Genomic DNA, 16218 nt, shown 5'->3' with positions numbered 1-16218 from the left:
TGTGTGGACCAAGCAAGGTGACGGGAATTCCGCTAGCTTTGCGGGGGCTTTGGCAATAGTAAGGAATGGAAAGTCATTCACAGATGGCGAGTATGCCAAAACATTCATGCTTGATGTGGCCAATGAACTGTTTGATGACTTCCCAAATAAAGACGAGATAATCAAACGAATAAAAGACATGCCCCTGTCAGCAAGAACTGTGCACGATCGTAGCATCATGATGGCAAATCAAGTCGAGGAAACACAAATGAAGGACATAAACGCCGGGACATACTTTTCTCTCGCGTTAGATGAGTCAACAGACGTTAGCCATCTATCTCAGTGCAGTATCATTGCCAGGTATGCTGCAGGTGACACACTGCGTGAGGAAAGCTTGGCTGTTTTGCCAATGAAAGGGACAACAAGAGGAGAGGATTTATTCATGTCTTTCATGGAGTTTGCTAAAGAAAAAAAACTACCGATGGATAAACTTATTTCTGTCTGTACTGATGGTGCACCCTGTATGTTGGGGAAGAACAAAGGATTTGTAGCGCTTCTCCGTGAACATGAAAAGAGAGCCATCCTAAGTTTTCATTGCATCCTGCACCAGGAGGCGCTTTGTGCTCAGACGTGTGGCCAGGAGCTTGGCGAGGTGATGTCGCTGGTCATTCGAGTGGTCAACTTTATTGTTGCCCGAGCTTTAAATGATCGCCAGTTTAAAGCTCTGTTAGAAGAAGTTGGGAATCATTATCCCGGTCTGCTTTTACACAGCAACGTGCGTTGGTTGTCAAGGGGGAAGGTGCTCAGCCGTTTTGCAGCTTGCCTGAGTGAAATCCGGACTTTTCTTGAAATGAAAGGCGTCAAGCATCCTGAGCTAGACAACACTGACTGGCTCCTGCAGTTTCACTATCTCGTGGACATAACTGGCCATCTGAACCAGCTCAATGTGAAAATGCAAGGTATTGGAAATACAATCTCATCCCTTCAACAAGCAGTGTTTGCATTTGAAAGCAAGCTGGAAGTCTTTCTCAGGGACATTGAAACAGGTCGTCTTCTGCACTTTGAAAGACTGCAACAATTTAGAGATGCATGCTTAGCAAGTGACTCCACTCAACATCTGGATCTCCAGCAGCTAGCTGGCTTTACGTTCAATCTCCTGCAGTCATTCAAAGCACGTTTTGGAGAATTTCGTGCGCGCACTGGTCTTTTCAAGTTCATCACTCATCCACATGAGTGTGCAGTGGACAAAATCGACCTGACATGCATCCCCGGGGTCTCTATCGGAGACTTTGAGCTGGAAGTTGCTGACCTGAAGGCATCAGACATGTGGATGAGTAAGTTCAAGTCACTTAATGGAGAGTTGGAAAGTCTTGCGCGACAGCGAGCAGAGCTGGCGAGGGAACACAAGTGGACAGAAATTAAAAATCTTCAACCTGAAGACCAGCTGATTCTTAAAACTTGGAACGAGCTTCCTGTGACATACCACACAATGCAGCGTGTGAGTATTGCCGTATTGACCATGTTTGGCTCTACATATGCATGTGAACAGTCTTACTCGCATATGAGGAACATTAAGACCAACCTACGCTCACGTTTAACTGATGGAAGCCTCAACGCCTGCATGAAGCTCAACCTCACCACATATGAACCAGACTACAAGGCCATCAGCAAAACCATGCAGCACCAGAAGTCGCATTAAAAGTAAGACATATTTTATTTATTATACGTTAAAAATACTATATGGCTCTCAATGAAATATATTTAGAAATATTTGGCTTTTATGGCTCTCCCAGTCAAAAAGGTTCCCGACCCCTGCTCTACATGATGATAGAAGCTCCACATGATGATGGAAGCTCCACATGACAACAGAAGCTCTACATGATGATAGAAGCTCCACATGATGATGATGGAAGCTCCACATGACAACAGAAGCTCTATATGATGAAAGAAGCTCCACATGATGATAGAAGCTCCACATGATGATAGAGGCTCTACATGATGATAGAAGCTCTACATGACAACAGAAGCTCTACATGATGAAAGAAGCTCCACATGATGATAGAAGCTCCACATGATGATAGAGGCTCTACATGATGATAGACACTCTAACATGATGATAGACGCTCCACATGATGATAGAAGCTCTACATGAGAACAGAAGCTCTACATGACAACAGAAGCTCTACATGATGATAGAAGCTCTACATGATGATAGAAGCTCCACATGACAACAGAAGCTCTACATGATGATAGAAGCTCTACATGATGATAGAAGCGCCACATGATGATAGAAGCTCTACATGACAACAGAAGCTCTACATGACAACAGAAGCTCCACATGATGATAGAAGCTCCACATGATGATTGAGGCTCTACATGATGATAGAAGCTCTACATGACAACAGAAGCTCTACATGACGAAAGAAGCTCCACATGATGATAGAAGCTCTACATGACGATAAACACTCTAACATGATGATAGAAGTTCCACATGATTATAGAAGCTCTACATGACAACAGAAGCTCTACATGATGATAGAAGCTCCACATGATGATAGAAGCTCCACATGACGACAGCAGCTCTACATGATGAAAGAAGCTCCACATGATGATAGAAGCTCTACATGACGATACACACTCTAAAATGATGATAGAAGCTCCACATGATGATAGAAGCTCTACATGATGATGGAAGCTCCATGTGATGATAGAAGCTCTACATGACAACAGAAGCTCTGCATGATGATAGACACTCTAACATGATGATAGAAGCTCAACATGATGATAGAGGCTCTACATGATGAAAGAAGCTCAACATGATGATAGAAGCTCCACATGATGATAGAGGCTCTACATGATGATAGAAGCTCCACATGATGATAGAAGCTCCAAATGATGACAGAAGCTCTACATGATGATAGACACTCTAACATGATGATAGACGCTACACATGATGATAGAAGCTCTACATGACAACAGAGGCTCTACATGATGAAAGAAGCTCCACATGATGATAAAAGCTCTACATGATGATAGACACTCTAACATGATGATAGACGCTCCACATGATGATAGAAGCTCTACATGACAACAGAAGCTCTACATGATGATAGAAGCTCCAAATGATGATAGAAGCGCCACATGATGATAGAAGCTCTACATGAGAACAGAAGCTCTACATGACAACCGAAGCTCTACATGATGATAGAAGCTCTACATGATGATAGAAGCTCCACATGACAAGAGAAGCTCTACATGATGATAGAAGCTCCACATGATGATGGAATCTCCATATGACAACAGAAGCTCTACATGATGATAGAAGCTCCACATGATGATAGAAGCTCCACATGATGATAGAGGCTGTACATGATGATAGACACTCTAACATGATGATAGACGCTCCACATGATGATAGAAACTCTACATGACAACAGAAGCTCTACATGATGAAAGAAGCTCCACATGATGATAGAAGCTCTACATGACGATAGATACTCTAACATGATGATAGAAGCTCTACATGATGATAGAAGCTCCACATGATGATAGAAGCTCTACATGACAACAGAAGCTCTACATGATGATAGAAGCTCCATGTGATGATAGAAGCTCCACATGACGACAGAAGCTCTACATGATGATAGACACTCTAACATGATGATAGAAGCTCAAGATGATGATAGAAGCGCTACATGACAACAGAAGCTCTACATGATGAAAGAAGCTCCACATGATGATAGAGGCTCAACATGATGATAGAGGCTCTACATGATGATGGAAGCTCTACATGACAACAGAAGCTCTACATGATGAAAGAAGCTCAACATGATGATAGAAGCTCCACATGATGATAGAAGCTCCACATGATGATAGAGGCTCTACATGATGATAGAAGCTCCAAATGATGACAGAAGCTCTACATGATTATAGACACTCTAACATGATGATAGACGCTCCACATGATGATAGAAGCTCTACATGACAACAGAAGCTCTACATGATGATAGAAGCTCCACATGATGATAGAAGCGCCACATGATGATAGAAGCTCTACATGAGAACAGAAGCTATACATGACAACAGAAGCTCTACATGATGATAGAAGCTCCACATGATGATAGAAGCTCCACATGACAACAGAAGCTCTACATGATGATAAAAGCTCTACATGATGATAGAAGCGCCACATGATGATAGAAGCTCTACATGACAACAGAAGCTCTACATGACAACAGAAGCTCTACATGATGATAGAAGCTCCACATGACAACAGAAGCTCTACATGATGATAGAAGCTCCACATGATGATGGAAGCTCCACATGACAACAGAAGCTCTACATGATGATAGAAGCTCCACATGATGATGATGGAAGCTCCACATGACAACAGAAGCTCTATATGATGAAAGAAGCTCCACATGATGATAGAAGCTCCACATGATGATAGAGGCTCTACATGATGATAGAAGCTCTACATGACAACAGAAGCTCTACATGATGAAAGAAGCTCCACATGATGATAGAAGCTCCACATGATGATAGAGGCTCTACATGATGATAGACACTCTAACATGATGATAGACGCTCCACATGATGATAGAAGCTCTACATGAGAACAGAAGCTCTACATGACAACAGAAGCTCTACATGATGATAGAAGCTCTACATGATGATAGAAGCTCCACATGACAACAGAAGCTCTACATGATGATAGAAGCTCTACATGATGATAGAAGCGCCACATGATGATAGAAGCTCTACATGACAACAGAAGCTCTACATGACAACAGAAGCTCCACACAATGATAGAAGCTCCACATGATGATTGAGGCTCTACATGATGATAGAAGCTCTACATGACAACAGAAGCTCTACATGATGATAGAAGCTCTACATGATGATAGAAGCGCCACATGATGATAGAAGCTCTACATGACAACAGAAGCTCTACATGACAACAGAAGCTCCACACAATGATAGAAGCTCCACATGATGATTGAGGCTCTACATGATGATAGAAGCTCTACATGACGATAGACACTCTAAAATGATGATAGAAGCTCCACATGATGATAGAAGCTCTACATGATGATGGAAGCTCCATGTGATGATAGAAGCTCTACATGACAACAGAAGCTCTACATGATGATAGAAGCTCCACATGATGATAGAAGCTCCACATGACGACAGAAGCTCTACATGATGAAAGAAGCTCCACATGATGATAGAAGCTCTACATGACGATAGACACTCTAAAATGATGATAGAAGCTCCACATGATGATAGAAGCTCTACATGATGATGGAAGCTCCATGTGATGATAGAAGCTCTACATGACAACAGAAGCTCTGCATGATGATAGACACTCTAACATGATGATAGAAGCTCAACATGATGATAGAGGCTCTACATGATGAAAGAAGCTCAACATGATGATAGAAGCTCCACATGATGATAGAGGCTCTACATGATGATAGAAGCTCCACATGATGATAGAAGCTCCAAATGATGACAGAAGCTCTACATGATGATAGACACTCTAACATGATGATAGACGCTACACATGATGATAGAAGCTCTACATGACAACAGAGGCTCTACATGATGAAAGAAGCTCCACATGATGATAAAAGCTCTACATGATGATAGACACTCTAACATGATGATAGACGCTCCACATGATGATAGAAGCTCTACATGACAACAGAAGCTCTACATGATGATAGAAGCTCCACATGATGATAGAAGCGCCACATGATGATAGAAGCTCTACATGAGAACAGAAGCTCTACATGACAACCGAAGCTCTACATGATGATAGAAGCTCTACATGATGATAGAAGCTCCACATGACAAGAGAAGCTCTACATGATGATAGAAGCTCCACATGATGATGGAATCTCCATATGACAACAGAAGCTCTACATGATGATAGAAGCTCCACATGATGATAGAAGCTCCACATGATGATAGAGGCTGTACATGATGATAGACACTCTAACATGATGATAGACGCTCCACATGATGATAGAAACTCTACATGACAACAGAAGCTCTACATGATGAAAGAAGCTCCACATGATGATAGAAGCTCTACATGACAATAGATACTCTAACATGATGATAGAAGCTCTACATGATGATAGAAGCTCCACATGATGATAGAAGCTCTACATGACAACAGAAGCTCTACATGATGATAGAAGCTCCATGTGATGATAGAAGCTCCACATGACGACAGAAGCTCTACATGATGATAGACACTCTAACATGATGATAGAAGCTCAAGATGATGATAGAAGCGCTACATGACAACAGAAGCTCTACATGATGAAAGAAGCTCCACATGATGATAGAGGCTCAACATGATGATAGAGGCTCTACATGATGATGGAAGCTCTACATGACAACAGAAGCTCTACATGATGAAAGAAGCTCAACATGATGATAGAAGCTCCACATGATGATAGAAGCTCCACATGATGATAGAGGCTCTACATGATGATAGAAGCTCCAAATGATGACAGAAGCTCTACATGATTATAGACACTCTAACATGATGATAGACGCTCCACATGATGATAGAAGCTCTACATGACAACAGAAGCTCTACATGATGATAGAAGCTCCACATGATGATAGAAGCGCCACATGATGATAGAAGCTCTACATGAGAACAGAAGCTATACATGACAACAGAAGCTCTACATGATGATAGAAGCTCCACATGATGATAGAAGCTCCACATGACAACAGAAGCTCTACATGATGATAGAAGCTCTACATGATGATAGAAGCGCCACATGATGATAGAAGCTCTACATGACAACAGAAGCTCTACATGACAACAGAAGCTCTACATGATGATAGAAGCTCCACATGACAACAGAAGCTCTACATGATGATAGAAGCTCCACATGATGATGGAAGCTCCACATGACAACAGAAGCTCTACATGATGATAGAAGCTCCACATGATGATGATGGAAGCTCCACATGACAACAGAAGCTCTATATGATGAAAGAAGCTCCACATGATGATAGAAGCTCCACATGATGATAGAGGCTCTACATGATGATAGAAGCTCTACATGACAACAGAAGCTCTACATGATGAAAGAAGCTCCACATGATGATAGAAGCTCCACATGATGATAGAGGCTCTACATGATGATAGACACTCTAACATGATGATAGACGCTCCACATGATGATAGAAGCTCTACATGAGAACAGAAGCTCTACATGACAACAGAAGCTCTACATGATGATAGAAGCTCTACATGATGATAGAAGCTCCACATGACAACAGAAGCTCTACATGATGATAGAAGCTCTACATGATGATAGAAGCGCCACATGATGATAGAAGCTCTACATGACAACAGAAGCTCTACATGACAACAGAAGCTCTACATGATGATAGAAGCTCCACATGACAACAGAAGCTCTACATGATGATAGAAGCTCCACATGATGATGGAAGCTCCACATGACAACAGAAGCTCTACATGATGATAGAAGCTCCACATGATGATGGAAGCTCCACATGACAACAGAAGCTCTATATGATGAAAGAAGCTCCACATGATGATAGAAGCTCCACATGATGATAGAGGCTCTACATGATGATAGAAGCTCTACATGACAACAGAAGCTCTACATGATGAAAGAAGCTCCACATGATGATAGAAGCTCTACATGACAACAGAAGCTCTACATGATGATAGAAGCTCCATGTGATGATAGAAGCTCTACATGACAACAGAAGCTCTATATGATGATAGACACTCTAACATGATGACAGAAGCTCCACATGATGATAGAAGCTCCACATGACAACAGAAGCTCTACATGATGATAGAAGCTCCGCATGATGATAGAAGCTCTACATGACAACAGAAGCCCTACTTGATGATAGAAGCTCTACATGATGATGGAAGCTGCACATGACAACAGAAGCTCTACATGATGATAGAAGCTCCACATGATGATGGAAGCTCCACATGACAACAGAAGCTCTACATGATGATAGACGCTCCACATGATGATAGAAGCTCTACATGACCACAGAAGCTCTACATAATGAAAGAAGCTCCACATGATGATAGAAGCTCCACATGATGATAGAGGCTCTACATGATGATAGAAGCTCTACATGACAACAGAAGCTCTACATGATGAAAGAAGCTCCACATGATGATAGAAGCTCCACATGATGATAGAGGCTCTACATGATGATAGACACTCTAACATGATGATAGACGCTCCACATGATGATAGAAGCTCTACATAACAACAGAAGCTCTACATGATGAAAGAAGCTCTACATGATGATAGAAGCTCCACATGATGATAGAAGCTCCACATGTTGATAGAAGCTCCACATGATGATAAAAGCTCCACATGATGATAGAAGCTGGTTTAATTTCACATCATTGTGTTCTGTCTCCTACAGTATAAAAGTCACTGTTAAATTACAGTGTGCACTGCAAAAAAACCCAGAACAACTATCATAATTTGGTGGCAGAAATTAATATGTCGCTGCAGCACAGGCATGATAGAAACTAAGATTTCGGAGAGCTATGCTACATGTCATGCTGCCCTCCTGGGTTTATGTCTGGTGGTGTGGAGTGTTTTTTGTGAATGTGAGCAGTCAGATAAAGTCTTTAAAGTAGAACTATCCATGTGCATGCTACATATGAATTGTTCACACACACACACACTCACACACACATACACACACACACACACACACACACACACACACACGCACACACACATGCAAGTGAGCACATACACACAAACACACACAAATAATACGTGCTTTTGCATACAAACACACATATACTCATGTGCGCATGACATTTTAGCCACCATCTGTAGCCTTAATTTCTCAAAGTGAGAAAGTAGAAAATCCTTAACTTTATCCTCATGTTAGCTTGTGGTTACATCACTAGGGCCTGAGTCTGCTAATAATGTAATAATGCTAATAATAATGTAGTCCAGTACAGTCTAAATGGTTGCTTCCATCATTTTAACAATGGCTTCTCCATTCGCCACTACACACTGATGTCACTAACCTTCAAATCCCACAAAATTATGCAAAGAACTTCAACTTTTACACCAGCCATTAAATATCCAAACTGTACTGGAACCCTGCATCACATGTCCACCATGTGATGCAGGTAAGATCAGTAAAACAAAACCAACTATGCCTGGATGCATGTTTTATGAGTATTAATGGATCAGAGTATTAATTCAAGTGTCTCAGTCTGCCTTGATGGAAAGACTGACCTGAACCACCTCTCCACCTTCCGCCCCTCACACACATGTTCAGCACAGGCAGATCAGATGCCACACAACATGCACACTCAACACCACCCATGCAAATGTAGAAACGTCTCCATGTCATCAGAGGAGGTTTCAGCTTAACACAACAGAAACACTTGTTCACAGGTGTGAGTTGAGCAGAACACAGAAAACGAGGTGTGGAGGGAACCTACCACACAGTGAAACTATCTTCTGCTCTACCATACTTACAGCGCTCTCTATGCTGCGGGCTGTTTCTCCAAAAAGCTCTGACTTCGGGTCCTCCATCTCAGGGGTATAGAAGACCTCTTGACCCTCCATCTGGTCCAAATACAGTAATCCACTGAACCTCATTGTAGCTGTAAGGGGAGGTACAATGCACACACACCATTACATCAACTGCATCACAAAGCTCTGAAGTCAAGAAGCAACACAGCAACGACGCTCCTGCACAGCCTGGTGCCACCGCTCCACATGGACCTGGGTCTGGCGGTGCCGGTCAGGGTTAGTGATGAGGTGTGTATGTTCAATATGGGAGGGTAAGTTGGAGGTTAATGTGTTCGTTGATTGGTGAGGCTTTATGGGAAATCAGTCTCGTGGAGGGGGTGGCAGTAATGGTGGTGGGAGTATGGGAAGGAAAGAAGTGAAAAGCGAAGGATGGAGGAAGGACACAAGTGGGCCAAGTTTTACCAGACCGAGACTCATCCCAGAAGTTGTTGAAGGCATGGAGGACTGAGTGGAGAAAGAACACATTAAATAACACACAAAGACACATAGGGATGGCAATACACACATGCCCTGTCAGGAACCATCACGCAGAGCAGACACACACACTCAGAGCAACCAGAGCTCAGGTCTGCAGGAGGTCTGCAGGACCTGGGGTCACCTTGGCTAACACCTACCAGTCTCTGTACTGCCTCGTTCTACTGCCAGGGGGCAGTGGGTCTGACATGAAGTGGGGATTAGAGAAGATACTGGGAAGTAACTACAGGAGGTTGGAGAGAGGATGCTGAGAAAGTGGATGAGTGAGCAACACATGAACTCTGGGATTCACTTCCACTTATAATCAGCTGAACAAATCACCCAACTCAATCATGGGTACCCATGCAAAGCGTGCCATGAAAGAGGAAAAGCTCTTGTATGACTACCAGGACAGACAGCTGTTATAGTCACCAAGCCCTGCCAAACCACAGACTGGTTAAAACCCCCCAGAGCCCCTCTCACCATCCCAACACGTTTACAGGACATCCAGAGCAGCAGACTCCTGCTCAAACCTGGCAGGAGCAGCAGAAGACAGCCTGATGGCTGAGCTCTGGCCAAGGAAAACAGGGATGAATGGTGAGAAACTTTTCATCTGTAGAGAAGACAAACATCTGAGACAGTAAAACTCTGTCCCACTATCAAGACAGACTGAAGAGAGAGAGGAGAGGAGGACGTCATGTGATTATCACGTCCTTTTAAACTGTAAACTGTAATGAATGTGAGACTTCATTGTTATAAGTGGATATTAACATACCAACAACTTCCACATGAGTGTGAGCTACATGTTATCTCTGATGTCACATGGAAGATACTAGAAGAAAGCCACTTTATTTTGTCATTGTATTCTTACAATGAATGTGTCTTCCGCATATAACCATCCTATTGTATAGGAGCAGTGGCCAGCTGCAGCATCTGGGGACCAACTTCACTTCTTTCCATTGCCTCGCTCAGGGGCACAGGCAGGAGTATTAACCCTAACCTTACCTTAGTCAGACACACGTTAAGAGGACAAAACCCCTGCTGCAATGCCATTCTAAATACTTGTAGCTATTACAGTGTTGAATTTAGAAGGTCTCCTGTCTGTGCCCCTGAGCAAGGCAATGGAAAGAAGAAGTGGAGGTGGTCCCGGGTGCTGCAGCTGCCCACTGCTGCTATACAATAGCCTGGTTACATGCAGAGAACACATTTCACTCGAACTACACAACGTGAAAATAAAGTGGCCTTCTTTTTAAAAAAGAGGAAAGACATGACGGCATAAGTCTCGTCTGGCCAGAGAACCGGACTGTTAATCTACATGGACGTGAGACATGACAGAAATCTAAGGTAGAGGAGTGGGGAAGTCAACAGGGGGCCTTAAAACACCAGAACACGGTACACGTTGTATAGCAGGGGTGACAGGTGAAGGCAGAGCTCTGGTGAGGCTGTGGGACCATCAGCACAGTACCCAGATGGCAGACCGTGTGCTGGTTTGTGTGACTACTCTGATCATGACACAACATGCCCCTAAAACAAATTCCTCGCCTAGACTTGGACAAACAGAGCAAGGCTGACTAAGGGATGGGGCAGAGAAAAGGATACAGGGAAATAACAGACAGACTGATAGACAAACCAACACAAAGGAAAGGGTTGTTACGATGAATGCCTCTAGCAGAAGCCCTAGATGATAAAACAAGGCTTGATGGCTCGCGGGGGTTTCCTGGTACCTTGCTCCTACGTCTTCTGGGTAAAATAACCTGAGGGGGGTTGAACTCAGACACACTGTGCACACAAACACAACGAGCGAAGGCAATGACAGTCGGAATAAAGTTAAACAGGAAAAAAACTCTTGCCACAAACTGTGTTAAAAGGTGCTACAGGGCATCTTCATGTCATCCTTTAGACAGAAACTGGAAACTGTCCATCATCTCATCTCTCGCTATACAAAGCTCTGCACTGTGTAAGCACATATTTGGACTTACACATATATATGTGCTATATTTGGACACCTTGTTACACCTTGCATGTTTTTTTGGGGGGGGGTTCCCCCCCTTTTTTCTCCCCGACTGCAACTGGTCGATTACCCCACTCTTCCGAGCCGTCCTGGTCGCTGCTCCACCCCCTCTGCTGGTCCAGGGAGGGCTGCAGACTACCACTTGCCTCCTCCCATACATGTGGAGTCACCAGCTGCTTCTTTTCACCTGACAGTGAGGAGTTTCACCAGGGGGACGTAGTGTGTGGGAGGATCACGCTATTCCCCCCAGTTCTCCCTCCCCTCGAACAGGCACCCCGACCAACCAGAGGAGGCGCTAGTGCAGCAACCAGGACACATACCCACATCCGGCTTCCCACCTGCAGACAAGGCCAATTGTGTCTGTAGGGACGCCCGACCAAGCCGGAGGCAACACAGGGATTCGAACCGCCGATCCCCGTGTTGGTAGGCAACGGAATAGACCACGCCACCCGGACGACCCATGTTTTGCATGTTATTGTATCTTGGACTTTCACACAGATCGGGGTCGGGCAAGACGTGTTCACTAATTAGCATATGAATTTCATTGGCTCCCAGCTCCTGGCCCTACAGTAGGGCAGTCCAAGTTTCAGTGCTGGCACTGCCACAGCAAGTCTTTCTGTTACTGATTCGCACGTTAATGTGAACAGACCGGTAGCTAAATTAGAAAAGAGCATGACAAGGAAAGTAGGAAAAGATTAGGCAAGATTTGGGAACTCGGGTGGTGGTAGAGTAAGGCACAATGATGTGTGGATAGCTTAGACAGTAACTTACAGGGGCAGTTGGCGCCCTCTGCGGTGCTGGAGGCCGTCTTGCCGTCAGGGCAGCAGCCGAAGGGTGTGTTGTCACAGGACGATCTGTCCTCGGCTGTGGGTATGGTGGTGGTTGCCACCGTGGGACCTGGAAGTGTTAGAGGGGCTCATAATGATTCACGATTCTTGAACAAATTCACGAATTCCTTATCTGATCTTCTACCCTTCAACTGTGATCACATGGCACCTTTATGAAGCTTCTTAACATGAAATCTGGAGTTTATTTCCTTCATCTCTGACACAGAATACATGATGGGTACCTTATGATGGTTTATACTGCACACAACGTAAACAGGTCCTGCATTTACCACAAAAATATCTACATCTGACTGTCCATCTTTTAAGGCTTCTGGGTGTGAGAAAGCAGTGTTTAAATCACTCTACAGAATCTGGTTCATCTGAGATATCGCTCGCGATATGAAGGGCAGTCTCCTTCCCCTCATGCAAATGGGTGATGGTACTAGCGTAGCAGCAGCGCAGGGGCAGTTTGTCTAGTGGAACGGGGTGGAGGTGGGCGTGACTGAATTGGTTTATGCTCAGAAGGAGATTAGAACCGATTGTGGAGGCAAACAGTTGCTGGCTAAACATGTTGTGAAGACATTAGGGGCCTCGGATGGCCCTGTTCAAGGACTCATGATCAAATACAGTGAGTGCAGAGGGGGTAGAAGGCCAGCGTGGAGTACTGAGGTCTACAGGACATCTGTTGCCCAGTGGTCTGCAGATTTACAGGCCCTCTGTGCGGGGGAAAGGGAACATACTCCACCCCAGCACTGGGACCTTGTCTTACTCCACTGGGAGCTCTTGAGAGCTGTCAAGTGAATACATAAACATCAAAAGCAGAAATACACATACATACACACACTTTTACTAAACAACACATGAACAGATAAGTGAGGACATCAGCGTACATGAACATATGCACACTAACTCCAGACCTGCTCACGTAAACTTGGACAACAAACACACATTGGTATCCACACACATACAAAGACACATGCATGCACATACAAATGTTTAAAAGATTAAATATACCAGGGCATGCTTGACAACACATTCACACATACACACAGGTTGTGATTTAACAAACAGACAGCCACAAGACAGCGGAGCTCCGGATGGCCAACATGCTCTTGGTTTCAATGAGTGCTCTGGTCAGCGTCCCACTAGAAGCACATCTGTGATGCAGACAGAAGAAATCAAGGGGATGTGAGAAAAAGGGGCAGAGTTACTCATTCCATCAGTTCCAACCCCTCACTGCAAGCTGTCAGGACACTGAGGGTCTGTGGAGCTTCACAGGGTCTGTGGCGCTCCACAGGGTCTGTGTAGCTTCAGAGGGTCTGTGGAGCTTCAGAGGGTCTGTGTAGCTTCAGAGGGTCTGTGTAGCTTCAGACGGTCTGTGGCGCTCCACAGGGTCTGTGTAGCTTCAGAGGGTCTGTGTAGCTTCAGAGGGTCTGTGGAGCTTCAGAGGGTCTGTGGAGCTCCACAGGGTCTGTGTAGCTTCAGAGGGTCTGTGGCGCTCCACAGGGTTGGAGAAGAACAAAAAAGGGTCTGATTCAAATGGCAGCTGTCCCCCATTGGCTACATATGGAGCTGCCTTGGCCAAAACACCATTGGCTGTTACAGCTGGAAGGAGATGTTGAGAAATATTCAAGTGTGGCCACACGACAAAGTAAGCAAGCCCTACTCTCAGGTGATCGGGTCAGGTGATCAAGTCAGGTGGTCGGGTCAGGTGATCAAGTCAGGTGGTCGGGTCAGGTGATCAAGTCAGGTGGTCGGGTCAGATGATCAAGTCAGGTGGTCAGATCGCGTGATTTTTTTTCGTACCCGTTTTCTGCAAGAACACGCCTCCGTCACGCCTGGATTCCGGGAAGACCCGCCCCTACCCTACCTCTGATTGGCTAACCCTATCCCTAACCCCACCCTAACCTTAACCAACCTAACCAACGGAGGCAACGAGTACTAGCCAATCAGAGGCAGAGTTCCCGGAAAACGGGTACGAAAAAAATCACGCAGTCGGGTCAGGTGGTCAGGTCAGGTGATCAGGTCAAGTGGTCAGGTCAGCTGCTCAGGTCAGCTGGTCAGGTCAGATGGTCGAGTCAGGTGATTGGGTCAGGTGGTCGGGCCAGGTGGTCAGGTCAGGTGATCGGGCCAGGTGATCAGGTCAGCTGGTCAGGTCAGCTGGTCGAGTCAGGTGACCGTGTCAGGTGGTCAGGTCAGGTGATCGGGCCAGGTGGTCGGGTCAGGTGATCGGGTCAGGTGGCCAGGTCAGGTGGTCAGGTCAGGCGATCAGGTCCAGCAGCAGAGGTCAGCAGATGTGGGCTGTGGTGTTTTACAGAGCTTGGCTTGGTTTTAAGTCATAGCACTGGTAGAATGGGAAATGACCTTGGCTGGTTGATTGATATGACAACAAAGAACACTTTTGTAAAAAGATATTTTTTCTAATCCTAACTCTGACACATCATCATTTCTATTAATTTTTTTATGAAATTCTGCCTTCTTTTAAAAAATGATTGTTTTTCACCGTTCTATGTTATTTCCATGCGCCGATTAGCCCATGTCACACAACACACTATGCATGTCTCTGTGGATGCAGGACGGTGTGATAGCCTAACATTAGGGGAAGAACTATCAGATTAGGGCTACTTCCAAGTTTCAAGTCCATTCATGAGCTCCATTCTTAAGAGTATTTTCTCATATGAGTATTTTCGAGGATTGAATGTTGTACACTACAGAAGATGGTTTTATCTATATATAATGGTATATGTCAATGAAAAAAGTATTGGCATCTGTTCCAGTATCTACTGAAATTTTTATTTTACATTGTATCAGCAAAAAAAAATTAAGAACATCTCTAAATTAAGTTATTACTGTTTAAAACAATACTTTATAGGCAAAGATTATGCTTATGGTCATGTACTTTACATAAAGAAAAAACAACAGATGACTGCATGAATGTTTTATGGCGTAGTGATGCCAAATAATCAGGTATATGAGTTGAATCATGGCATTTTGGGGGGGGGGGGTTGGTCTCCTCTTTTTCCCAATTGGCAAACCCAATTCCTTATTTTTCTAGGGTTCATCCATTGGACAAAATCTGCAGTGGCTGGGAAGGTGTAGGCGACTACATGTATCTTCCAAAACAAGTGGAGCTGCCCACCAGTTCTTCTCTCTAGCCAGCTGCAGTGGGACCTAATGTGGCTCACGCCATCTCCCTCACATCCACTTACACCTACCAAATCACCTGCAAGAGTCACTAATACCTGCAACGGTGGGACATCAACCCTACTCTACTGCCCCCCCCCCCCAAGATCAGGGGCAGCTATTTGCCCAGCAACGACAAACGAGCCAGAAGCAACACTGGGGC

The 16218-nt window shown here is 44.5% G+C and overlaps 1 protein-coding gene across 1 annotated transcript in view; it reads right to left on the bottom strand.

Annotated features, from left to right (window-relative positions):
• The window catches only part of agrn (agrin), a 556768-nt gene that overhangs the window by 199435 nt on the left and 341115 nt on the right, over positions 1–16218 (bottom strand). Inside the window, exons 16-17 of the mRNA XM_056300025.1 lie at positions 12817–12942; positions 9525–9652 (exon numbers count right to left, since the gene is read on the bottom strand). Of these exons, the coding sequence (XP_056156000.1) occupies positions 9525–9652; positions 12817–12942 (254 nt within the window). The remainder of the gene's footprint in view (positions 1–9524; positions 9653–12816; positions 12943–16218) is intronic.

The sequence above is a fragment of the Lampris incognitus genome, chromosome 2, assembly GCF_029633865.1.
Source record: "Lampris incognitus isolate fLamInc1 chromosome 2, fLamInc1.hap2, whole genome shotgun sequence".
NCBI classification, from domain to species: domain Eukaryota; kingdom Metazoa; phylum Chordata; class Actinopteri; order Lampriformes; family Lampridae; genus Lampris; species Lampris incognitus.
Note: the sequence above shows the minus strand (reverse complement) of the source record. Positions and strands in the feature narration are given on the sequence as shown.